This window comes from Lepidochelys kempii, chromosome 3, assembly GCF_965140285.1.
Source record: "Lepidochelys kempii isolate rLepKem1 chromosome 3, rLepKem1.hap1, whole genome shotgun sequence".
Classification (NCBI taxonomy): domain Eukaryota; kingdom Metazoa; phylum Chordata; order Testudines; family Cheloniidae; genus Lepidochelys; species Lepidochelys kempii.
Genome location: NC_136382.1, coordinates 70,215,797 through 70,242,499, shown reverse-complemented (window position 1 = coordinate 70,242,499; position 26,703 = coordinate 70,215,797). Strand labels below are relative to the sequence as shown.

General features: G+C 40.2%; 3 protein-coding genes across 18 annotated transcripts in view; 2 read left to right on the top strand and 1 right to left on the bottom strand.

Annotated features, from left to right (window-relative positions):
• The window catches only part of MDN1 (midasin AAA ATPase 1), a 163,263-nt gene extending 155,747 nt beyond the window's left edge, over positions 1-7,516 (top strand). For all 4 annotated transcript variants that reach the window (XM_073336750.2, XM_073336749.2, XM_073336748.2 and 1 more), the window contains 5 exons: positions 1,103-1,176; positions 1,286-1,400; positions 2,862-2,925; positions 4,092-4,234; positions 6,610-7,516. In XM_073336750.2, coding sequence (XP_073192851.2) covers positions 1,103-1,176; positions 1,286-1,400; positions 2,862-2,925; positions 4,092-4,234; positions 6,610-6,798 — 585 coding nt within the window. In that variant the 3' untranslated portion in view covers positions 6,799-7,516. The remainder of the gene's footprint in view (positions 1-1,102; positions 1,177-1,285; positions 1,401-2,861; positions 2,926-4,091; positions 4,235-6,609) is intronic.
• A 3,306-nt stretch (positions 7,517-10,822) lies between these two features.
• The window catches only part of LYRM2 (LYR motif containing 2), a 62,249-nt gene continuing 46,368 nt past the window's right edge, over positions 10,823-26,703 (top strand). For 4 of the 7 annotated variants that reach the window (XR_013635554.1, XR_013635551.1, XR_013635549.1 and 1 more), the window contains exons 1-3: positions 10,823-11,140; positions 13,515-13,655; positions 15,469-15,641. Coding sequence is in view for 1 of the 7 variants with exons in the window: in XM_078852146.1 (XP_078708272.1) it covers positions 11,096-11,140; positions 13,515-13,655; positions 15,469-15,549 (267 nt within the window). In the remaining 6 variants the exon portion in view is untranslated. Of the gene's footprint in view, positions 11,141-13,514; positions 13,656-15,468; positions 18,841-26,703 lie in introns of those variants that run through there. The other 3 variants (XR_013635553.1, XR_013635552.1, XM_078852146.1) reach the window with 2 other exon arrangements.
• ANKRD6 (ankyrin repeat domain 6) overlaps positions 20,618-26,703 on the bottom strand; it is a 171,513-nt gene continuing 165,427 nt past the window's right edge. For all 7 annotated transcript variants that reach the window (XM_073336725.2, XM_073336724.2, XM_073336732.2 and 4 more), the window contains 2 exons: positions 25,147-25,474; positions 20,618-22,928 (listed from right to left, as the gene is read on the bottom strand). In XM_073336725.2, the coding sequence (XP_073192826.1) occupies positions 22,363-22,928; positions 25,147-25,474 (894 nt within the window). In that variant the 3' untranslated portion in view covers positions 20,618-22,362. The remainder of the gene's footprint in view (positions 22,929-25,146; positions 25,475-26,703) is intronic.

Below are 26,703 nucleotides of genomic sequence, written 5' to 3'. Positions count from 1 at the left end.
ACTCTACTATTAAAATATTTTAAATTGCAGTATAGAATGCATATTTTGTGCTTCACTGGTAAATGAGTGACACATTTATATATCTATAAAGTACAGCATTTGTATTGAGTAAAAATGTTTACTCCCCTCAGTCTGATTATTGCAGCATTTTAATTTACATTCATAAGCCTAAACTGTTAGTGTGTATATCCTATCTCAGGATTTCAGTTGACTGCAAATAGCAGCAACATAATCTTTCTGTAATTCATTAATACCTCAAATCAGATTTTTTCGAATGTTTTGCTTGTAATATCTCTAGGTTTGTATTTGATATACACAGATACACAATTACATAAGGAAACAAATATTTAACGGGCGGTATTTAAATTTGATTTTCCTGGATTATGAAAATGAACTTTGATATGCTTTTAATTCAGCACCAAAAGATTGAACTGGCAACACTTCACCACAAAATGTGGTGTACCTCATCCAGTGTACTAAATGCCCCAATAACAACTATGTAAGTGAAACCAGACAATCACTACGCTCGCGAATGAACTCACACAGGAAAATGATAAATGACAAAACCACCATATCACCTGTGAGCGAACACTTTTCACAAAGCAATCACTCTATATCTGACCTATCAGTCCTCATCCTCAAAGGGAAACTGCAAAACACTTTCAAAAGATGAGTCTGGGCGCTTAAATTCATAACTTTGGTAGACACTAAAAATCGTGGTCTTAATAAAGACACTGGACTTCTGGCTTATTTCAGCAATCTGTAACCCACTAACCCTCCTTTTCATCCTATGACTACAGGGATGTTAACTGGCCACTTCATCTCAAATGGTCCATTAGAATATGTGCCAACTGCCTATGCTAAACTATCTGTTCCACCTTGTATTTAGCTGTGATACTGAGTACCTTTCCCAGCCCTGTGGAAGAGCTCTGTGTAGCTCCATAGCTTGTATCTGTCACCAACAGAAGTTATTCCAATAAAAGATATGACCTTACCAACCTTATATCTCTCACATCCTGAGACTGACATGGCTACAACAACCCTGCATACAGAAATACTTTTGAACATTTTGCTTCATCTTGATTAACTTCATTTTTCCTAGCTTGCATATGAATCCCTGGCAGTGATTGGAAATGCATTGACTCTTCTGGAAGTGGGGCAGATTGCTGTATGTAGGTGAGAATATTTTAAGCATGGATTTATTTTAAGATTTTTAGAGCAAATTAGCAATATAGAATTCTTATTAAACATATTTTTAACACACACATATGACACTTAATTTCAGCTTTGGAGAGACAGTTCAACTTCTGCACCCATTCCATGAACCATTCAGTGACCAGTCAGGAACACGGATATTACGCCTCTGCAAATTTCAACAAAAGAAAACTAAGATAGCTCAGGTATGCAGAAGTACCTCTTGGACTGCAGGGTTGCAGAATTTTTGTTCCAGACAAGACATTCACAATCATGGCTTTAGGCACTGTTCATGTTTACATAAAAACAAAATACATGAATGGCATGGCTGTTCCACTGTACATCAATTTAACCTTCAGTAGATAAGGGATAGGAGAGCTTAGCATCTTGTTGCAATAGTTAATCCTCAGCAGTGTCAATTTTGTTTGTGCTCTTCTCCCCTGATAGTCCCCCAGCTCAGGCTGTACTGTATTTTTGGTACAGGTGCTAATCCTACATTTGGATTTACTAGTATAAGTTCTGCACTAATGCAGAATCCCATTTAAGTGCGTAGGGGAAGAGTCCCATTTTAAGTCCAGCAGGAATTTATTTTAGTGGATCCCAGTTAAGGTTAAGATTTTGTCATGGGTATTTTTAGTAGAAGTCACAGACAGGACGTGGCAATAAAGAATAAATCACAGAAGCCCGAGTAGGCTGGAGCCAGAGCACCACCACCCATAGGCGCCGACTCCGTGGGTGCTCCGGGGCTGGAGCACCCACGGGGAAAAATTAATGGATGCTCTGCACCCACCGGCAGCCAAGTTGCCCTCACCTCTGTCTCCTCCCCTGAGCGCGCTGCGTCCCCGGTCCTCTGCCTACCTCCCAGCACTTGCCGCCGCCAAACAGCTGTTTGGCAGCATAGCAAGCTCCGGGAGGGACAGGGGAGGAGTGGGAACATGGCTCACTCAGGGGAAGAGGTGTGCCTGGGTCGGGGATTTGGGGAAGGAGTTGGAATGGGGCGGAGTTGGGGCGGAGATTTTGGGGAAGGGGTTGGAATGGGGGCAGGAGGGGTGGGGCAGGGTGGAGTTGGGGCGGGATCAGGGGTGGGGGGCGGTCAAGCACCCCCTGCTGCGAGTAGAAGTTGGTGCCTGTGCCATCACCTGGGGCTGACAGCTGGAGTCCTGCTGCTCAGGCTGAAATTGTGGAGGTCATGTGAAATCACGGAATCCGTGACCTCTCTGACCGATTCATAGCCTTAATCCTAATTCAGGATTATGGCCACAGGGAGAAAGAGAACTCCGGACGTGATTACTGGTATCTTTTAATTGACCAAGCACCAGGACTTGCTCTGAAGAGGATCAGTTTACCAAAGTCATTCTTTTGCTTTTGGCTGGTTCTTGAAAAAAATCTTGTAGCGGTACCTTTTGGACCTTGCCTGAGTTTTCTCCTTTGTTGGACTGTCTTGTGGTTCTGGCATCCCTAATATGCCCATACTGCCATCAAGAACAGCAGCCATTGATAGGCACCCAGACAACTCCAGCAATCTTCCACATTCAGTAGCAACTTTTAGGAGATGTAGAAAAGTCTGATGAACTCTCTTAACCAGTTCAATTGTTTTAAAAATCTTTCCAGCATTAATGCATCGGCTTATAATTAGCTTGCTTTTCTCTTGTTTGTCTTCGCTGCAGTTTCTAGAATCATCAGCAAATATGTTTGCTGCAGCACAGCAATTGTCTCAAAATATCAATCCAGGTAAGCACTTTTTAAATGCTAATTATACTTGTTACCATCGCAACATAGCTCACTACAGTCTTAATGCAATATCTTTCCTATGCTGTCATAGAGAAAAACTGTGAAGACTTGCAGCATTGAGATGACACTTACTTTTCAGCACCATGGTCTTCAATGTTCAAACGGAATGTTTGGTTAAGAGGCTCTTTTGGCACTTCCATTTTAAAAGCTGAAACTTTGAATACCATTTGCAGGACTAAGTAGCAAATTAAGCAAAACAAAAAAGATCCATTTGATGATCTTTCAAATAAAGCCAAAAAAAAGATGTGTTCAAGACCATGTTTTGTGCTTCATTATCTCAAAAAATATTTTAATAGACATTCTGTATAGACTTTTGGGTATTTAGCCAAAAAAAAAAGCAACTAAGTTGTGTTTAGAAATAGTTTATTGCACTAAAGTTGTAACATATTTTATTCAAACACCTTTGAAATCATTGACCTTCAGAAAGGCTCCCACTGATTTTAGTGAAAGTTGGATAAACCCCTTAGCAGATATGTGCAGTAGTCAAGTCTGCAGAGCTGGTGCCTAATCTTTGAATTCCTTGTGCACCCAAAATTCCTATCTAACTGACAAGTGTGGTGAGCAAGGAATGCAATACCAGACCTTTATTCACTAGTTTACTTTTCCTGCCTGTTATCTTCCCTTATGGAGGTAATGGCCATTTAAAAATTGCCTAAGGCTATGTCTACACTACAGCAGCACAGCAGTACCCCTGCAGCTGCGCTGCTGTGAGGTCTCCTATGTAGCCGCTCTATGCTGGTGGGAGAGCGTTTCCTGCTGACATATCACTGTCCACACCGACACTTTTGTCGGTGAAACTTATGACGGTCAGGGCGGTATTTTTTTCACACCCCGATCAATAAAAGTGCTCGTGTAGACAAAGCCTAACTCATATCTCTAGGAGAGAAATTCTCTTTCCTGATCTGCTTGGGGCTGTAATTTAATTTTTAAAAGTCACAGAATAATAATTGACCAGAACTTTGTTTTCTTATGGAGGTTATTGAGGTTTTCCATTGTGCATACAACAAAAATAAATTGTGATAAAATGCAATGTTTTTGTTTTCAATTTAAATGAGTTAGAAGTTCTTATTTATTGGAACTGAAAATATTGTTTTCCCTGTGCTTAGAAACCGCTCAGCTGCTCTTGATAGTATCTGATGGAAGAGGCCTTTTCCTAGAAGGCAAGGAACGAGTCACAGCAGCAGTTCAGGCTGCTCAAAATGCCAATATCTTTGTCATTTTTGTCGTATTAGATAATCCTAATTCCCGGGTGAGTGAGTGAACAATCAAACAGCATTCTGGGCAGTGAAAGGAAAGCTACACACAGTATTCTTAATGGTTGCCTTATAAAATTAGCTGGGAATTTATACCAAGATCATTTTTTCTAGCCATCGTACATTTGCAACTACAGTTGGGTTATGCCTTTTGTAGGAGTCAACAAAGATATTTTGTTTAATATAAAATAATTCTTTGGTTCACTTTTCTGTTCACTATCCTTTAGTGAAGTCATTAAAATTTAATTAATGTGCAACATCTGTCAGTGCTCCCTCAACCTCTCTCTACTGTGACTCCTTATGTCATATTTGAAATTAGATTTTAAACTCTTTGGGTTTGGAACCGTGTCATTTTATTTGTACTGGGAGGCAACCAGCACAATACTGTGTGCTGTAAAGTATTTTCTGTTGGCTGTGCTGTTGAATTGCCTAAATCTACCATAAATTGGTTTATAGAAAAATATTTGCTGTAGTTTTCTGGTAGATAGTAAGAATGTATTTGTATTCTGATCGTATGCAAGGGCCCTGATCAGAATCAGGTCCCATTGTTCTGGGTGCTGTACACAAATATAGTACCATACCATTGCATTATGTGTAACCATCTCCTAGTTATGAACAGTGTGCCCCCAACTATTCAGAAAGGTTCTGTCTGACAGAAAAGCACCCAGTTTTCATCACACAAAAGCCTATGCAAGGACTCTTCCTTGTCCTGGGCTAGTTTGTCACTTCCTTGGCAGACAAGGTGTTGGGACCCTAAAAGTAATTCCAGGGTGTTTCGAACTCCATTGATAAAATTGTGAGCATGATTGTGCCTCAAGATGTGGGCAGGAGAGGTGCGAACTGGGACTTTCCACGTACTTTACAAGTTTCAGAGTAGCAGCTGTGTTAGTCTCTATCCGCAAAAAGAAAAGGAGTACTTGTGGCACCTTAGAGACTAACCAGTTTATTTGAGCATAAGCTTTCGTGCTTTCAGGGCTGCTACTCTGAAATATATTTGAGCGTAAGCGCTGTTGTAGTTCACGAAAGCTTATGCTCAAATAAATTTGTTAGTTTCTAAGGTGCCACAAGTACTCCTTTTCTTTTTGCGGGTACTTTACAAGGAATTACTTCCTTCATTTGCACTTCTTGCATCCACAGTGATGGATACGCTAAAAACTTTGAGGTGATTTATAATTATTTAGGGACTGTCATCATAAATTTTGGCTAGAACAGAAATAGCTACTAGATTTCTAAATTTAAAAAGTTGAAAGCAAAAGGAATTTGAAAGAGCTGATTTATTCCCTCTCAATTGTGATTTAAAATGATAGTTTCTGGCAGCTACCTCTATTTGACATGAAGGTGACAGGGATCCAATATCAGACAAAGTAAAACAGCTGAGAGAGTGAGCTGCTAACTAGGCGAGTTTTGCAGCTTTTTAGTGTTTGGATTGGGCAACTTGCAAAGAGTGTTTGGTAGCTGGGTGTGTGACATGTGCTGGGTTTGGAAGCTGAGATGTGGGAGGGTTTCAGGAGGGTTCCATAGTGGAGTAGAAAGCGGAATTTCAGTATATTTAGCATTACTGCAGTGCACCTTTATTGAGGAAGAATCAACTCAAGTGCAATGCTCTAAGGATGAAAGTAGGAAGAAAAGGTTGCCAACAGGATAACTCTAAGATAGTTAAATAAACCCTTCCTGATTTGTTATTAAAACCTTTTCCTGATTAATAGTAGTTTGTCAAAGTTCTGATTAAACATGGTTTTAATGTCAAACTTAAATTTGAGGTGGTAAAATTTGCTTCTCACTATGGGAACTTTTAGATCTGCTACACAGAGCAATCTAGGCTCTATTTTCCTTTACAAGAAGCAGGGGTAGGGTTAATCTGGGTTTGTAATTTAACATTTGTTACGAAAGCACCAACTCAGGAACAGGGCCCCATTGTGCTATCCATTGTACAAATGTGAATAGAAACAATTTCTACCCAAAGAACTTTACAGTCTTAAAAGTCAAAGGAAGGGCATACTCAGGGAATGACACAACATAAAAGCAAATTGATCCAGGTGATAGCAGGTTCATGTCATGTTAGTCTCTTGTCTTTCCTTAGCATTTATTTGTATGTTTGTTTAATATTACAAAAGCTTAGAGTTTAGTCTATTTCATTCTGTAACTCTCTGCTCAGTACAGTTTTAGGACTAAGCATATGAGAAAAAAGGCACTTTTTTTTTTTAATTTTCAGCTTGTCATACCTGTCCCTATTTGACTTCCCTGAGGGGGTTGCATTTAGGGTTTTATTTTAAAATATTTTTGCCTTTAATTGTCCAATGTTGGGGAAATGTGTTTGAAAAATTGGATAAATGGTACCTACAGTCCAGTCATCCCTTCAACTCTTTTACAGGATTCCATCTTGGACATTAAAGTACCTATATTCAAAGACCCCGGAGAAATGCCTGAAATCAGATCCTACATGGAAGAGTTCCCATTCCCATTCTACATAATCCTCAGAGATGTGAATGCCCTCCCAGAGACTCTCAGTGATGCACTGCGACAGTGGTTTGAACTGGTGACTGCCTCGGAGAGTCTATAGAATTTACAAAGCAAGTAAACATCTGATTGCTGCTAAATTACTTAAGTGTGACTGCATTTCATCAGTGGTTTGATGAGATCTCTCTATCCAGAATTTACATGCAGGAACTGCCTTCTGATATTCAGACAGCCTAGAAAAGCAATGCTTTAGGTGTGCTCTCCCCCATTTGCTAGTGCAGGAGACTATGCAATGGTGAAAGACTCTGTACTCACTTATTTGCCTATCCCTATAACAATGCAAACCTTCCACCACCACTGTTGTAATTTATTATTTTTAAATTTTATTTGGAATGTTCATGTAATTGAAGGGGGAAGTAGTCTTTTTTCTAGGAAGTAACTTCTTGTATTGGAAGAACTTGAACAGCCTTGGAACTGTTTTAGCTAAACACATGGTGGTACATGTGGGTGGGGAAGGATGGGTTTATACAACCAAAATATAAGTACTTGAATACTTAAAACTGTGTTTTGTGGTTAAACACATCCTATTTAACAATTGTCGCTGGTTGTTGGATAATGCCTTCAGGGTATTTTTATGAAACATGCCATGATATGATCTTCCTTGCATTATCACTTTACACTGTGAAGTTTGCCCCCTGTCCAAGGCAGACATTAAAGACGCATTTAGTCAAGTGTCTTAAAGATTGTACATGATTTTTTTCATTGCAAAAGCTATGCATCTTACTGTCTGTACTAATAAAAAGATGTACCACTGTTTGTAATTATGGTGTCCATTCTTTGTCATTTGATGAAGCAAAAATAGCTATGCCACAGGAATAGTACTTGGCGCACATATAATGCTTTACATTTTCAGAAAATTATACAAACAGTCCTCAAATCAGATGGGTTCTAAGCTTGCATAACTTCACAGGTTTCACTTGTTCTGGACTGCAAGGGGTTGCCAGATATGTGAGTTTTTATTGGTGGTCTCATCTTCCTAAACATTCTGGCAGATTTGTTCTACTTGGCCAATGCAAATCTGCTGGCAAGCTATATTAACTGGCCCCATCAGGATTCTCAGTGGAAACTCTGAATATTGAAGTGCTGGCTCTTCTTCACAACCAGGTATAGCTGGGAGGGTGTGATGATCTGGGGAGTCTGACTATAACTTAGAAAATTCTGGTTGATTTTATGAAATTGTATCACTAAATGCCTCAGGGGATACGGAGTTATCAGGGTCTGTAGGAATAGTTATGAAATTAAAGTTAGATTAAGTTTAAGAAAATAATGTATTTGCTTTATGGTTTGTGGCTAGTAACTCCCCAATCAGCAGGTAAAAGAAGGTCGTGAAAATAATTAGTGGCATTATTTTTACTTGTTGTGTGGGAAGGATGTATGGTTCAAAAAAAATAAAAGGCTGCAGTAACAAGACAGGTTTCAGACTAGCAGCCGTGTTAGTCTGTATTCGTAAAAAGAAAAGGAGTAGTTGTGGCACCTTAGAGATGAACCAGTTTATTTGAGCATAAGCTTTCGTGAGCTACAGCTCACTTCATCAGATCATAGAATCATAGAGTATCAGGGTTGGAAGGGACCTCAGGAGGTCATCTAGTCCAACCCCCTGCTCAAAAGCAGGACCAATCCCCAATTTTTGCCCTGATCCCTAAATGGCCCCCTCAAGGATTGAACTCACAACCCTGGGTTTAGCAGGCCAATGCTCAAACCACTGAGCTATCCCTCCCTCATGCATATGCTCAAATAAATTTAAGGTGCCACAAGTACTCCTTTTCTTTCTAGTAACAAGACAAACTGTGTCTTAAAAGAAACAAACACGAACTTTCCCACTGTTCTGCTGGTAAGCAAGGAGTGGGGAAGAGAGAAGAAGGGAAGACCTTGTTGGAAGGAAAGTAGCAAGGATAAACTTTTTCAGACTGGGCTTTTGCTAAAGCTAGCAAGTTTAACTGAAGGGTATAAAGAGAGCCATGAAGCTGAAGGTTATCAGATCCTACTTGATTATGCCAGGATGAGAGTTTTCACTCAGTCTGGCCTATATGTAAGTATACTGATCACATGCTTATGGATACTTTATTACTGTATTGGGTGTTTTTAGGCTTAGGAATGTTTAGGGCAATTGATTAAAATATCATTTAGCCTTTGGGCTTAATAAAAGAATTTATGGTTAAATTAGTGTCTAATGGTCTCCTATTTTTAATAATTTCAGTTAATTCCAGCAGGGCTGGTATCACATCCCTACCTGACCAGAGACACTGGCGAGTCATCATAAAGCTCCCATTCAAATGGGAGGGCCACATCCTAGGTGAAACCAGTTTTCTCCATCTTCTATGCAAGGGAACAGGATTTGAAGCAGTGAAAATTCTCCAGAAAGGGGGAAACAGAGAAAGTAGGAGTCAGTGCTAGGTGCTAAAATCACAGAGATGGAGAGAAATGAAGGGACATGCTTTTGTAGCAGAGAGGACCTTTTTGTACTGCAGGCCCAGCCAATGTCAAAAGAAGCTGGCTGTAGAGAGAAGACACTCAATGATTCAGAGAAGCAGCTGTGTGCAGGAGAGGGGATCCTGCACACCCTAAAGGATTCTGACCAAACCCCCAAACTACTGCCTTGAGTGATGAGGAAACTGAGGCAGGGAAAAGCACATAGGCATTTCATTGTTTTGTCTAGATGTGTATGTCTCTTGTCCTATGGTGGTTTGGGTCAGAAATCTTTACTAAGCCTGCATGTTATGTGCTTGAAATCTCACCTGTCCCTGAAGAAGTAAACTAAACCAGAGAATGCCTGTAGGGTTGGAGCTCTGGGAAGGTGCTTAAGCTACTGGGATTTTTAGAGAGGTCTTTGGAGGGGGGGAGGGTCCACATTTAGCTTGGGGACTGTGGCCAGCTGGATTGCAGGTCCCAACTCTCAAAGGGTAACAGAATCTGTGCCCACAAAGTGTGCTAAAGAGGCCAAAGAGATACTGCTTGATCCTAGAGCCTCTTTAGACCAAGGAGAACTTAACAGTGTTATGGGACTTAAATGCATCAGCCTTGTGTGCATTCAGTTGGGGGCTCTTTAATAGGGCTGTGATGGTGTGGTTAAGGGGGAAAAGTGCGTGGCTGGAGTTTTGCTGTATTCCTGCAATTCCCAGATGTCTGATTATCCTCAACCCCAAGAGTATAGCCAGGCATAATTTAAAACAGCCTCAGGACTGCTGGGGAGGAAAGTCCTTGGGATTCCCTCTGGGATCAGTTTCTATGATGCTTCCCAAGAACGTAGTTGGACTCCAGCCTTTGTCACTGAGATATCTTTATTTAGTATACAGCAGTGCTATACTGAGTTGATTAGACTCAAATGCAGGTGGGATGGATGTAGGGTGACCAAACAGCAAATGTGAAAAATCGGGACTGTCCCTATAAAATCAGGACAATAGTCACCCTAGACGCATGCAAAGTATATTGCAGCTCCAAAAGTACATGACAACTCTCTCCCTTTATAGACATTACACATCTCATTACATTTACTATACATTGCCTCACCCATTTTTAGATGGGCTTGGTTAATTTGCAGGAACCAACCCCTCCTGTGCAGCAAGCTCTGTGCTCACTTGCTGTACTCAGCCTCGTCTTTACATTCCTAATAATAGTGCCCTTTTATCTTAGCTAGCTCAGGCATTGTCTTTCTAATCTACTGCCTTTAGTGATTTTACAATATCAGGGTTGGAAGGGACCTCAGGAAGTCACCTAGTCCAAGCCCCTGCTTAAAGCAGGACTAATCCCCATTTTTTGCCCCAGATCCCTAAACGGCCTAGGATTGAGCTCGCAGCCCTGGGTTCCGCAGGCCAATGCTCAAACCACTGAGCTATCCTGTTTGCAGCCTGCTGGGTTATTTACCTTCCCTAATCCCATCGTCCAGGGAAAGGAGGCCTCCCCCCAGGCGTTAACAGTCCCAGCCTCTCAGACCCCCTCCCAGCTCGCCGGCTGCCCACGCGGGGCGGGCTTGGGTCTCGCTGGCACAAACACGCAGCTGCAGCGCTGGGGCAGGCGGACGCCGGGGGGCGCTGTGCGGCTCCTCCCTCGGGGGCGCCCCCAGGAGCTGGCGCCGGCTCTGCGGCCCGGGGCGGGGCACGGCCCGGGGCGGCCCGGAACCCGCAGGTTTCCCGCCCACGCCGAGGCCAGGCCTTAAAATCCCTTCCCCGCCCTCTGGCTGAGCCTCACGCCCTCGGGGGTGTCCGCCCCTGCCTGAGCAGCGGGACCCGCCGCTCCCCGCGAGCAGGAAGGGGACCAGGGGCCCCGCGAGGGCGGGCGGCGGCGGCGGAGGAGGCGGCGGCGGCGGCAGGGCTGCGGCGCGCGCGCAGGGCCTGGTCGGTGTCATGGCCGCGTCCCGGCTGCCTCCGGCGGCGCTGACGCTGAAGCAGGTAGCGGCCCGGGGGGTCCCGTCTCGCCGCCGGCCAGAGCCCCTCCTCCCTCAGGGCCGCCCAGCTGGGGGGTCGCGGTGGCGGCTGAGGGAGTCGCTGCTGCCGGAGCGGGGGGGGGGGCGCTTCAGCCCCTGCTGTTAGGGGCCCGGGCGCAGCCAGTGACCGGCCTGACCCGGGGCCGCTGCCGGGTTACAGGGTGCAGGGGTCCCCGCTCGGGGGGCTGGGCTCAGAGGCTGCCCCTGTTACCTGCCACCTGGGCGCGGCCGGGTGACTGGCACAAGCCCCGGCGTTTTTCAGAACCGGAGCGAGGGGGGGGGGCAGCTGGCAGCGCCAGAGACTCTGCTCAGCCGCTTGCGGGGGGACTTTGGGTGAGTGGCTTGGACCAATTTTCAGTCGGGCTAAGCACCCACAACTCCAGCTGGACGTCAGTAGCCTCCCCTCCCTTTCCCTCGTAAACCCCTGCCGAGCCTGCTGCCCTGCCCTGAAACAGTTCTTGCCACAGGCTTGTCTCCACCCTAAGCCTGTGTCGGCAAAATTTTATGTTGCTCAGAGGTGTCAAAAAGCCACCCCCAAGCAACATCAACATAAACATTACAACAACATAAGCACTCCTGTGCACAGCGTTATGTCGGCAGGAGAGCTTGTCCCGCCAGCAGAGCTTCTGCCTCTTGTGGAGGTGCTTTTATTATACTGACGGGAGAGCTCTCTGTACGTATAGACATTGGCCAAATCTCTGATGCCCCCCTCCGTGGCCAAAGCTCAGAAACAGTGCTGCATCCCCTCCTCCACCTCACAACGGTTTTTGACATGGTCAGCTGTGCTCTTCCTCTGGTAATCTGACCTGGCTTGGCTTTCATGACTGAGTCCTTTCCTGATTCTTTCATCTCTCTAATTGCTCCTTCAGCATGTTGTTTGAAGAATCCTTCTAATCCCCCCCCCCTCCCAATTTGCTGTGTGGGTTCCACAGAGCTCCCCCTCCTTCTTTTCCTTCTCCAATACAGCTATAATTTCTATGCTAACAACTCTGATATTTAGAGCTTGTCTGTGCAAATGTTATAGTAGTATAGTTAAAGTAGTATAACCCCCCCTAAGTAAGAGTGGACACTGTAGTACTGATATAAAGGTGCTTATACTGGTATACCTATTCCACATGTGATGGGGAATAAGATGTACCAGTGTAATATACTGGTACAACCCTAGTGTGGATGAAGTTTTACCAGTATAAAAGTATAACTAGGCTTGGTAGAATTTGATTTTTTTTTTAATAATTTTGATGGATAACATCAATGTTTATTTTTACGCATTTTTTATAAATTTTAGGCTATTTCAATTTTCACAGTTGTGGGGAATTATGAGGGGTTCAGACAATGATTATTTAAAGACAGGAGACATTGATATTCAAAAAGTTAATGCTTTATAATCTTTAAAACCTAAATTGTCAAAATATACAAAGTAAATAACTTTAAATCAACTTCTGATAAGTTCTCAAGCAGTATTTTTCTTACTTTGCCTATCCATACATTTTGATTATCAGTGGAAATATTTATTTATTTGTGCATGTATAGTGAAATTTACATTTACCAATACACATCTGATCCTCCCAAGCCTAAATATAGTGATGTCAGTAAAAAAAAAATCACATCTCTAACTGAAATAATTATATTGGCGCAAAAGCTATATGTAGACCAGGCTGTAGATCATAAGATGTGTGGGGCAGGGACCATCTTTCTGTTGTGTTTATAGAGGGCACAGTGGGGCCCTGGTCTATGACTAAGCACTTTGCAATATACAGTAGCTGGGAGTTTCTAGTCCTTTTTATAGATTTCCTTCTATTCCAGCAGTTCTCAAACTGTAAGTCAGGACCCCATTTTAATGGGGTCCCCAGGGTGACTTACACTTGCTGGGGCCCAGAGCTGAAGCCTGAGCCCCATTGCTCGGGACCAAAGTCCCAGGGCTTTAGCCCTGTGCGGCAGGGCTCAGGTTACATGCCCTGGGGTTTCAGCTTTGGCCCTCCTGCCCAGGGTGGTGGGGCTTGCGCAGACTCAGGCTTCAGTACCTCCTCCTGGGCTCGTGTAGTAATTTTTGTTGTCAGGGGTCCCGGTGCAATGAAGTTTGAGAACCCCTGCTCTATTCCAATAGCCCACCTCAGATTAGATCATTCAAATTTAAAATTTACTCTGTTTTTCTTCTCAATTTTAAGGTTATTATAGACTAAACTTGCATAGCAGGTACTTTCTCTTGGTTCATTTAATTTCCAGGTGGTATTTGGCTTAAATCTCTACAAAGGTTTTAAAAAAACCTTTCTTTGATAATATAACTGACTGGAAACCACTGGAGTAGCAAACATAACTGGCATTTCCCCTCTTCTTTGCAGTTCTTGAGACGGCAGCAGGTTCTTCAGTTATACAGAAGAATTCTCCAGGCTATTCGTCAGGTACCTACCGAAACTGATCGGCACTATCTAAAGGAGTGGGCAAGGGAAGAATTCAAAAGAAATAAAGATGCAACAGATGAGGTGAGCAATCGGAGGCAGAAGCCTCGTAGCAATGTCTTTTATATACTTTGCAGCACTCTTAGTGCTACAGATTATGGTTTGTCATATGCTTTGTTTTTTTAAGAACTGCAATTAGACTTCTATAACACCTGTTTTTGTATCTATTTTGCTGATTTTTCTAAAACAAGTAATGTTTATACAAAAGCGATACAATATATTGGGGAGAGATTTCAGAGTGGTAGCCGTGTTAGTCTGTATCAGCAAAAACAAGGAGGAGTACTTGTGGCACCTTTATAGACTAACAGATTTTTTGGGCATAAGGTTTTGCGGGCTAAAACCCACTTCATCAGATACACGGAGTGGAAAATACAGTAGGAAGATATATAGCAGTACACAAAAAGATGGGAGTTGCTTTACCCAGTGGGGGGGTCGAGACAAATCAATTAAAGTGGGCTATTATCAACAGAATGAAAAATCACACCATGAGAATGATTAAAAGATTAGGAAACAGGGCTTATAGTGATAGAGTCAATCTATTTAGGTTAACAGAGAAAGTTAGGGGTGACTTGATTAGTCTGTTAGTATATACACAGGAAACAAATATTTAATAATGGGCTCTTTAACCTAGCAAAGAAAGGTATAACACAATCCAATGGCTGAAAGTTCAAGCTAGACAAATTCAGACTGGAACTGAAGCGTAAATTTTTGACAGTGAGGGTAATTAGCTATTGGAATAATTTAAGAAGGCTCAGTGTGGATTCTCCCATCACCAACAATTTTTAAATCAAGATTGGATATTTTTTCTAAAATATATGCTCTAGGAATTATTTTGGGGAAGTTTTATGGCCTGTGTTGTACAGGAGGTTGGACTAAATGATCACAATGGTCCCTTTCTGGCCTTGGAATCTATGAAAACTATCAACACTATCTCTCCTTTTCTTTCTTGCTTGTAAATAAAGTTTTTCTGATTATTTTTTTCTGATTTCTTAAATTAAATAAACAAAACAAAACCTGCTTGCTTGAAATAAGAATCAGACAAAACTTTTAATTTTACAACTTTTGTATTGAATAGTGGAGAGCAAGTTTAAGTTTACTAATGCTGGACCTGCCTTTTATGATATCTGTTGGGGTTATGTTTAAATTAGTATTTATTAATTTTGGCTGAACAAAACAGACTTGACTTGATATCTGTATAGGAAGCAGCAATGGGTGGGGAAACTTCACCTTTTCTCAAACATTTCTACACCCCGTCTTGCCAGTTGTGCACCTTTCCTAGTCAGTAGTAAAGAATTACTGGCTGGAATTATGCAGACTAAAGAATTTCAGAAGAATGTCCACACAATTTATCTCTTAAAAATCCCTCTCTACAATGCACATCTGTGGTTCTTACCATTTATTCACAGAAACATTGGAAAGGACATGGATGTATAAAGAAAATACTAATGTAGTTAGATTTTTGAATCAAAGAAACTTTTCCACTTACTTTTAAGCCACAGAAATAACCCCCAATGGCACTATTAAGAACTTAAGGAAAAATGAATGGCAAATTAATATACGCAGTGTTGTAGCCGTGTCGGTCCCAGTATGTTAGAGAGACAAGGTGAGTGAGGTAATGTCTTTTATTGGACCAACTTCTGTTGGTGAGAGACAGTTGCTTCACCTATCATAATGAACATATTGTGTTGTCTTCATTGTTTTAGAGGCTGAATGCTTTATTGTGTGCCGTTGACTCAGGCAAAGAAATTGAGTGAAAAATGCAGCAACTCTGGCAAAAATCTGTGTACTGTAGTGTGTTATACGTGTTCAGCCCAACAGATTCCATTTCACTTTACAGGATGCAATTAGGATGATGATTACTCAGGGCAACATGCAGCTTCAGGAGCTTGAGAGAACACTTCAGCTGGCAAACTCCTAACCTTAATTCTGAGAGCCAATGGACTTTCATCCACTGTGAGAAGTACAGTACTTTCTCCAGGATGCAGCACCTCATCTTATGCAAAGATACCGGTAATGTTTCAAGGTGGAATACAGTACAATTCCATTATTTCCTTTCTCTTTTTGAGTCTGTTACCTGAATATTTGGCATAGACAAATTACTTACGCCATATTTGTTCAAATAATCGAAAGTGTGGCATAATACCTGCTGAGAGAAGAGCAGCATTGCCAAAGAAAAAAAATAAATTCAAACCAGATTTTTGTTTGTTTTTTTCCTACGTTAGTACTTCTAAATGTTACAATCTTATGGGAGTCTTCTCTAGAGTCCCAAACTCCTGAAGTTTGTTTCATAATAAACTTGTTCAAAATACTAAGAAAATTCCCCATGTGTAGGTGATATCTTGATCCTGTTTGTTTGAAGTAGTGTCTTTAATCATAATCATGATTGATTAAACCTTAACAGTGTGAGAGAATTTAACCTAGGATATGGTTATTGCCAAATTAAGAAATAGCTCTTGTGATTATACTGACAAGTGTTCATCTCTTACATAAAGTAGAACAAACAGAAAAGGTATATTAATGTTGTGGCCCTTCCTCATGTTGTATTCCCCACATGAATGGCAACATATTTTGTTTATATCAATTTCAAAAGTAAAGGAGGTTGAGTTTCTCTGAATGTAAATAGCTATATATCCAAACAACAGATGTACACAGCTGCCAGCTAGTATGTCTTGGTTCAGCTCTAACAAGCAGCAGACCAAGTTTCTTCAAAGCTATACCTGCAGTCTTGGTTGAAAGACTTCACAAGGCTGGTTAGCCAACCACTGACTGACTGACGGGCTGTTAGAAAGAAATTTCTCCTGTAGTTAGGCTATATTCCAAAATTGTTGTCTATGGGGTTTCTTGAGCTTCTCTCTGAAGCATCTGGTTCTGGCCACTACCGAAGACGAGACTCTGGATTAGACAGCTCTCTGGTTTGTGTTGAGAGAGGTTGCTCCTGTGGATTTTTTAAACAGACACTGACAAGATGATTTTAAAAAAATGGAATTCAAAGGAAAATCAATATTCTGGTAGTAGGCTCTTTATTAGTATGTCCTGATTTTTTTTCTTCAGTTCTTTAAAAAACAATCTGCTTCCTTGATGATTAGAAGGGCCTTTTTGAGCAGAGCCTGAGTATATCACCATCAAAGGCCAAGTCTTCCCACCCCTCCCACTCCCCTTTCTCTATCTCTATCTGCACACTGCTGCAGGGTTACAGTTTCTTGCAGATCATGCTGACCAGTATTGTCTAATTGTTTCCTTGTCTTTTTCTGTCTGTATCACCTAATGTTTTTATATTGTACATAACACTGTAGGCTCTTTGGGGCTGGGACCATCCTTGTTGAGGCCGTGGGGCTTCTAGGAGCTACCACAAATAAATAACATGCACTCTCAACACACTAGTGAACTTGAGTAAGATAAGATTTTTTTTCTTCATTTTAACTTGTCTTCAATTACAGTAACCTTAAGGGATAAGAAAGTGATTTTTTTTTTTCAAGTTGGTGTCTCTTTAATTTCTGCCAACTTGTTGAGCTTGTCATTAACACTCTGTCCCTTTTACAGTATTGAGCTCAGGATTTAAAATGTACTAGAACCCTTTTATTGTAACATTAAATTAATTGTGCTTTATATAAACTTATGCTAGCCTACTCCCACAGTAACACAAACCTTTTAACAAATTCACAAAAAACAGTTAAAACATTTGAAACTTTGTTTTGAAAACTTCCCTTTTTCTATCTAGAGAGAAACTTTGCTTGGTAGTCTTAAGGTTATAGTAGAAGTCTTTGCTGGAAAAGTCAGATTTAGCTGGCAACTTCTGAGGGTTAGTGGGTGAAGTTCAACCAACATACTTTTAAAATAAACACACCCAGTGGGAGATATAAGCTTCATGGATCTTTTCTAAATTGCAGCTTCAGTTTGTTCCTTGCTTGCACTTTAGCTGCTAGAAACAATCACTGGCAAAGCACACAAACTTATTAGCTATTCTAGTACTTAGCAGTCTCGATCAACCTTGTTTTTAGCTTGCCTCTTTGGTCACAGGCTTACAGCAATATTGCAAGGGTAGATTACTCCTCGCGGGCTAAGCTGGTCTCTTAGAAGGCAAAAGAGGTAGAAGAAATAAGGAGGCACTGACACATAGGTAGGGAGTAATATTAGGAACATCAGGTTCATATCCCAGCTGTTGCTCAGGATTTAGCTGACCCTCTAAAGGTGATGTCATCTGGCTCCTTCTACTTGTCTGATCAGATTAGGACATCATTCAGATGCAGGAAAATGATGTCGAGGTCCCAACAGGTGGTGAGAGTGGTGACAACCATGATTAGTGAAGCTCTGACTCACAGTAAGGCCTTTCTCCTCCTCTCTCCCTTCAACAAGCTGCCAGCTGCCCCCAGAAGAACATAGTACAGAAAGAGATGACCCCCTTAATCAAAACCAACATCTAGCAATCCTAATGGGCATTTCCTTTCACTTGTATTCTAGCAATTGTGATTTTACCAGAGTCTTGAAACTGTGTAATCACAGTTTTTAGTTCAGACATTCAGATTGTAAATTTCTTTAACTCAGCTTGTGCTTAGTTTTTATAAGCAATTTTATATAACAAATTGTACAGGTCAAAATGAACTTTGTCACTCCTTACCCACTTTGGGCAATATAAGACTTCCAACCAGGGTACAGTCCTTGACTGAGAATGTCCCATGAAGCAGTTGAGAATGTCCCAGTTGGTTCCATAAGTCTGTAGGAGCACAATGTGCGGACTCCATCAGAGTCCATGTGAGTCTCTCTGCCAGAAGCCTTTTAGGGGTTATGAGATCTGCTGCAGGAGTCCATGCAGGAATTAGAAACTCTCATGGAATAATGGGATTAACTTTGGTTGTGTATGTAAAAGGGCAGGGTGGATTGTGGGTAGTAGCCAAGAATCACTTCAATTTTGCCTAATGTGTAGAGTGTGGGGTAGGGGAGAATGCCAGAAAAGGCTCCCTTTCCCTGTGTCCCATGGTAAACGTTGTGTTGAATGAATAATACCTGTCACTAAATTAGTTAATCCTTATAGAACCTCTGTAAGATAATTTTTGTACCTAAGTATTATCTGCATTTTATAGATAGTAAATTAATGGGAAAACTGGGATTAGAATTCAGGGGCTTAGTTCCCACTAGGGCTGTCAATTAATTGCAGTTAAAAAAAATTAATTGCAATTAATTGCAGCTTTAATCGCACTGTCAAACAATAGAATACCAATTCTATTGAGTACCAATAGAGTACATCTGATGAAGTGAGCTGTAGCTCACGAAAGCTCATGCTCAAATAAATTGGTTAGTCTCTAAGGTGCCACAAGTACTCCTTTTCTTTTTGCGAATACAGACTAACACGGCTGTTCCTCTGAAACCTGTCAAATAGAATACCAATTGTAATTTATTAAATATTTTGGATGTTTTTCTACATTTTCATCTATATTGTATTCCATGTTGTAATTGAAATCAAAGTGTATATTTTTATTACAAATATTTGCACTGTAAAAATGATAAACAAGAAATAGTATTTTTCAGTTCACCTCATACAAGTGCTGTAGTGCAATCTTTGTCATTAAAGTGCAACTTGCAAATGTAGATTTTTTTGTTACATAACTGCACTCAAAAACAAAACAGTGTAAAACTTTAGAGCCTACAATCCACTCAGTCCTACTTCTTGTTCAGCCAATTGCTAAGACAAACAAGTTAGTTTACATTTACAGAAGATAATGCTGCCCTCATCTTCTGCCCACCAGAAAGTGAGAACAGGCATTTGCATGGCACTTTTGTAGCCAGCATTGCAAGGTATTTACATGCCAGATATGCTAAACATTCTATGCCCCTTCATGCTTCGGCCATCATTCCAGAGGACATGCTGATGATGCTTGTTAAAAAAAAAAATGCATTAATTAAATTTGTAACTGTACTCCTTAGGGGGAGAATTGTATGTCTCCTGCTCTGTTTTACCTGCATTCTGCATATATATTTCATGTTATAGCAGTCTCGGATGATGACCCAGTACATGTTGCTCATTTTAAGAACACTTTCACTGCAGATTTGACAAAACGCAAAGAAGGTACAAATGTGAGATTTCTAAAGATAGCTACAGCACTCAACCCAAGGTTTAAGAATCTTAAGTGCCTTCCAAAATCTGCAAGGGATGAGGTATGGAGCATGCTTTCAGAAGTCTTAAAAGAGCAACACTTTGATGCAGAAACTACAGAACTCGCACCACCAAAAAAAGAGAATCCACCTTCTGCTGGTGGCATCTGACTCAGATAATGAAAATCAACATGCGTTGGTCTGCACTGCTTTGGATTGCTAGTGAGCAGAACCCGTCATCAACATGGACGCATGCCCGCTGGAACGGTGGTTGAAGCATGAAGGGACATATGAATCTTTAGTGCATCTGGCATGTAAATATCTTGCGATGCTGGCTACAACAGTGCCATGCGAATATCTGTTCTCAGTTTCAGGTGACATTGTAAACAAGAAGGGACAGCATTAGCTCCTGCAAATGTAAACAAACTTCTGTGTCTGAGCAATTGGCTGAACAAGAAGTAGGACTGAGTGGACTTGCAGGCTCTAAAATTTTACATTTTTATTTTTGAATGCATTTTTTTTGTACATAACTCTACATTTGAAAGTTCAACTTTCATGATAGAGTCTGCACTACAGTACTTAAGTGAATTGAAAAATACTATTTTTACAGTGCAAATACTTGTAATCAAAAATAAATATGAAGTGAGCACTGTACACTTTGTATTATGTGTTGTAATTGAAATCAATATATTTGAAAATGTAGAAAACATCCAAAAATATTAAATAAATGGTATTCTATTATTAACAGTGCAGTTAATTGCGATTCATTTTTTTAATTGCTTGACTGCCCTGGTTCCTTTGAATTTATTATTTTAAACTGCTTCTCATTTCCCACTCTGTATCTGCAGTTTTCAATGTGATCAACTCTGTAAAGCTAGAAAACACATGAAAAATAGCTTTCTGAGCAACATTTATGTTTAATTACTAGGCAAAAACATTCACTTTTTATCAAGATGATACAAAAATTAAATAGATAACATGCCTCTGCATTCCTACAGTAGCTTAAACAATTGACTTAAAAAAGTTGTAAACATATGAAAATGTCTAATTCTTTATTTTTGACTACTGAAGTCAAAGCATTAGCATTAACAAATATCTCCCTTACTACAGATATACTGTACTTGTCTTAATAGTGCATTAATAAGAATTAAAAATACTGTAATATAATACAATTTTCTTTGCTTTATACATGTACTAAAAAGATATGAGCTCAATTTCTAAAGAGTTAATGTTTACAATACTGTAAAGTACGTTTTGTTCATCTGGATTTCCAGTGTCAAGAGATTGCTTGTTTGGTTTTTTTTTTTCCTTGGCATAATATTGCAGTTTTTTTTTAAGTGGAATGATTTAGGATAGCTGTTCCTGGGCTATTGTGATCTCTGTTAAATAACCTTGTCTCTATTGTCAGTATCTTACGGAGTCTCCTACTAGATTAAAGCACAAAGCCCTAGATGGATAGAGCTGCAACTATCTATGGTAACTTATGTTTGTACATTACTGAGCAGAATTGGGGCCCAACACGGTTGAGGCTTTTAGACACTACTGCAATATAAACGATAAATAATAAGCTCAAAGATTCTCAATAGCAGTTCACAAAGGGGAATTTTCTGTCCATCAAAGTTGGACATTTTCATTTATGGCAAACGATGTGGCCAAACTGCTATCAGAATTTTCTGTTCAGTACAGTCAGCCTTGGTGTTCTGCTAGTCAGTTTGCAGTTGTCTAATTATTAAGCTTGGTGGTCTGGAATGGATTTTCCTTTAGAAAACACTGGACATATAAGGTCCCTAATTCTTCTTTTTTTCACTTAAAGGGAAATGGATGTGGGAAAACAAAAGAAAGAGGGGGTTACTTAAGAGGTGCTAGGCAAGTCATTTGGAGTGAAATCTTGGCCTTACTGAAGATAATGGGAGTTTTGCCATTTACTTTAGTGGAGCCAGGAATTCACACTGGGTCTGTGTGTTTCATGCTCCTATAGAAAATTGGAATTTAGGCATCTCAGAGGAAGAGTCTTGCCTATGAACGTACTGCTGCTCATAAAACATAGTGAGGACTTGGTAAAATATTTGCCACTCATCTGATATAAGAAATTACAACTTTTCAATAAGGTTACTTGAATAGATACCTTCACTAATCATGTAACCTGTAATAATTATTCAAACAATAATTAAGGAGAAGTCAAAGTTACAGTATGCTTGAACAACGCAAACCCAAGGCAGAGGAAAGTATCAGTGGGAAGCTTCTGTAAACAAAACTTATTTCTAACAAAACCATTTCTATTAGGTGTTTTTTGTGACCTACAAGGAAATGGGAAAACTCTCTCTTTAGAATGTGATTTGAGTTATTGGTACCTGGTAATTCTTATCTCTGACTGTAAAATTTTATGGACTCATAGTATCATGAGTGTGTCCCATCTGCAGAGACTTACTGTTTTATGACTACATAAACTGTCTTTTTGGATATTTACTCCCGGTATTTCTGGAACTTCTAATTTCTAAAATTAGATCTCATTAAAAAGGGCAGTTCTTATATTTGTATGTATTGGGTTCAATACTCTACATACTAATAGATCTCAATCAGCCACACTGCAGTTCATATAAAAAACAATTCCTCAGTTTCCATGCCTGCACCTGTTTTCTTGATGCTAGCTTTCTTTTTGCACCTTAGTCCTTAATTTATTGAGCTCCTCTTCTAAACTTTTAATATGCTCCTTGAGTGCAGCTTTGTCTTGCTGTGCTTTTTGATTAGCTTGGCACTGGGCTTCGTCAATCTTCCGCTCATACCACTTTTCCATTTGAGTGGAAACAGCCTCAAAAAAGTACTGAGTAATCTCCAGAGCTTGTGAAGTGTCTTTGATCTGAGGGGCTGGTTGATCTCCAGGCAGAGCGGATGGTTGCTGTGGCTGGGTATGTGTTACTGTGTGTTGCTGGGGCCTGTGTCTTGACTGCCCACTTTTGCCAGACTTCTTTGTTTGAGTTCCTTTGTCTATGAAGTAGCCACTCTGTTGCTCAGTCTTTGCAAATTCAGTCAAGGGCTGCAAAGCAGTTTGTACCTTAACATGTCTTAATTTGGAACCTGAATGCTCTGACAGTGGCACTTCCTGTTGGAACCTGTCAAAAGCACTGGAGCTAAAAGCTTTGTCTTTAGGCCTAACAACTTGAGGGACTGCAGAAGGAGCTGGACAAGCAGATATCATTTGTTGCTCTGCACCTATAAATTAAAAAAAGAATGAGAGTTCTGAGCAGACATTTATGCAAATATTAAGAGAATCTCCCGTTCTGAGAATTGGGAAGGCCAAGGTTTCCTATATACCATGCTATACATTTTGTAGACGTTTATAATATATTGTCTTATATTTAGGGCTGTCAATTAATCGCGAATAATCACACTTATAACAATAGACTACCACTTGAAATATATTAAATATTTTGAATGTTTTTCTACATTTTCAATATTGATTTCAATTACAACACAACGTGCACAGTGCTCACTTTATCATTTTTACAGTGCCTATATTTGTAATCAAAAATATAAACAAAAGAAACAGTATTTTTCAGTTCCTCGTAAAAGTACAGAAGTGCAATCTCTTTATCGTGAAAGTGTAACTTACAAATGCAGATTTTTTTTGTTACATAACTGCACTCAAAAACAAAACAGTGTAAAACTTTAGAGTCTACAAGTCCACTCAGTCCTACTACTTATTCTGCCAATTGCTAAGACAAAGAAGTTTCTTTACACTGCCTGGTTCTTATTTACAATGTCACCTGAAAGTGAGAACAGGTGTTCACAGGGCACTTTTGTAGCTGGCGTTGCAAGGTATTTACATGCCAGATATGCTAAACATTCCTATACCCCTTCATGCTTCCGGCACCATTCCAGAGTACATGTTTCCATGCTGATGATGCTTATTAAAAAAAAAAAGGTGTCAATTAAATTTGTGACTGTACTCCTTAAGGGGAGAATTGTATGTCTGCTGCTCTGTTTTACCCACATTCTGCATGTATTTCATGTTCTAGCAGTCTCAGCTGATGACCGAGCACATGTTCTTTTTAAAAACACCTTCGCAGCAGATTTGACAAAACACAAAGAAGATACTGATGTGAGATTTCTAAAAATAGCTACAGCACTCTCCTCTCAGATTCTTCAACTGTGGATTATGAGGTGTGGAGCATGCTTTTAGAAATCTTAAAAGAGCAACACTCTTATGATGGTTTGGGTTCTGTAGTTTCCACGTTAAAGAAAATCAACCTTCTACTGGTGGCATCTGACTCATGATGATGAAAATGAACACGTCAGTCCACACTGCTTTGGATCATTATCAAGCAGAACCCATCATCTCCTGCAAATTGTAACCAACCTTGTTTGTCTGAGTGACTGGCTGACCAAGAAGTAGGACTGAGTGGACTTGTAGGCTCTAAAGTTTTACATTTTTATATGCAGTTTTTTTGTACATAATTCTACAGTTGTAAGTTCAACTTTCATGATAAAGAGATTGCACTACAGTACTTGTATGAGGTAGAATTGATTTTTTTTGTTTACAGTGCAAATATTTGTAATAAAAAAATATAAAGTGAGCCCATACACTTTGTATTCTGTTGTAAACATCCAAAAATAATTAAAATAAATGGTGTTCTAGTGTTAACAGTACAATTAATTTTTTTAATCGCTTGACAGCCCTACATATATCACTTCTTCCTATTGATAAATTCACAGGCTAGTGACTTGACTTACACACATTTGTTCAAAGAAAATGCAGCCTACTTGCCCGAGAACGTAAATTGAGGCATGATCATAGGATGCCTTTTCTGTAGGCCAGCAAGATCAGGCTTTTGGTCTTTAGGTTAGTGTGTGCTAGAAGAACTACACTTAGCAAGCTGTTCATTCAGTAATATTAGAATCAGAAAACCATATGTTCAAGAATGGAATGTACTCCTATGGTGATCATCAAGGGAGAAAAAAGGAAGAATGAACAAAAAGGGTGTGTGGAGTTAGGATAGATAAACCATAAAAGAATAGTTTATACATATGGGGATAAGGTCCATGCACCAATAAAACAAATATAATATAGCCGCTTCAATGGAAACTTGACAGTTTAGTGCACTCTTACATGGAAGACCCTGAGTTGGGAGAAAACCCAGCCCTCCACTGTCCCTGAAAGTGGTAGAAACTACATCTATTTTCACCAGCTGAGGATTTGCCAAGAAAAATATAATAAGGTAAATTCCTGCCAACTAAGCCCTGAAACTTTAGTGGTTGCCTTGAAGGAGGCAACATGTTTTAACCAGAATGTATGGAGATGGGGGAAGAGGGGTATTGATGACTGGAAGGAAAGCATACCACTAAAGTTAAGTAATCTTGGCATTTTTATTCCCCTGTGAATCAGCACATGCCTTTGAAAACTACAGCTAAATGTCTAACAAGATTATACCTGATACAGTGTCTTGTTCAACAGCAAAATAATGTGTTCCAAAGCTTTGTTCTGATGTCTGGACTCTACTCCTTCCCATGTCTTCTGAGAGACTGTTTTGAAGTGTGATATAGGAATGCTGCTGTGAGTCCTCTGACTGTAGTGGACTCTGGTTGGTTTTACAGTCCTTGGCACTATGGAGGTTCTCTGTAGCCAGGGTCTCGGTGAGGGACTCACAAGTGGACAGAGTTGATTTTGGTCTTGAAGATCTAGAATCTCCAGAAAGCTTCATCTCCAGATTCTGAATCTTTAACATGCACCAGGTTTTCAATTCATCCACCAAGGAAATCTGTGAAAGAAAAATGTTTTGCCAGATTTTAAGTCAGTATGTATTACTCCAGGTACAATCTTCAGTCCATCTACGATGGAGCTCGCTATAATGTGCCTGTGCCATAGTAAAGTTACTGTTTACAACAGCAGCCCTCGCTGACAATCACTACACATCACAGTAAATGGTAATTTTCTAGTGGCATAAACAACATTTATACACAGATGTTACAGTTATGCAAGACAGTGATTAGAGCTAACAGATTTTAGGAGAAAAAAGTCCAGATCAAACTCTATTGGGTTTTTGGGGACAATGGTGCCACCTCTGATTTCTGTGCTTCTCTTGTTTTTGTGCTAGAAGAACAGATAACACAGTCACTTACAATCAAACGCTGGTTTTCAGGTTACAAAAATGCTTAGTATTAGAGGGCATTTGCTGATGAACATTTTAAAAATTCAGTAAGAACTGAATTATATAGAAAGAACAGTCCCTGTATACTTCAGTTTGCCTGTTATTTATGTGGCACTGTGACTTTGTGCCATGCAAATAACATGTCCTTACCCAAACAGTTTACTAAGGGTCTAAGCCAAAATCTATTGAATTCAATGGGAGTCTTTCCACTGATTGAATCAGGCCCTTATAGAACAAGAATATATATGATGCTTCTTAAGTATAATTCAGATAGGAGATTGCCTGTTATGGATCACTCTTTCTTTTGGAGTATTAGAAGACTGAGGTTTCTTCAGTCTTCATGGAGAAGGCTCAGAGACCAGCAGGTAGAGAAGACAGTTTGATACCCAGGCCTCTTGCTATAAAACTTTGGGCAGCTCTAATTGTTGTTTCTGCCTCAGAAGTATGTCCTCTGGATAAAGTGGTTTTGGCGATGAGAGAGAGATCAATGGATTAAATGATCATCCCTGTCTCCATAGGCATATCCGGGCAGTAGTTATTTTAATATTACGCCCCTATTCTTGTTTATGGCAGCTTTGCAAAGTTGTGTCATGAAAATCTACCAGTACAGGTATGAAATGTATTTCTCTACTCTTACTGGGATTTTCATAATGAAAATACCTAGTTTTTACTTCCCAATCAAAAGAGAGTTACTAGCCCTCGGTGAGTGTGCAAGTAGAACTTTACTAGCATGTTTGTGGGGAGTTTGTACCCAAGAGATGGATTCAAAACAGCAGATGGGTATCTGCTAGAGGACAACAATATCTGTTCCAGTATTCTGTTAAAGAAATAAATCTAAG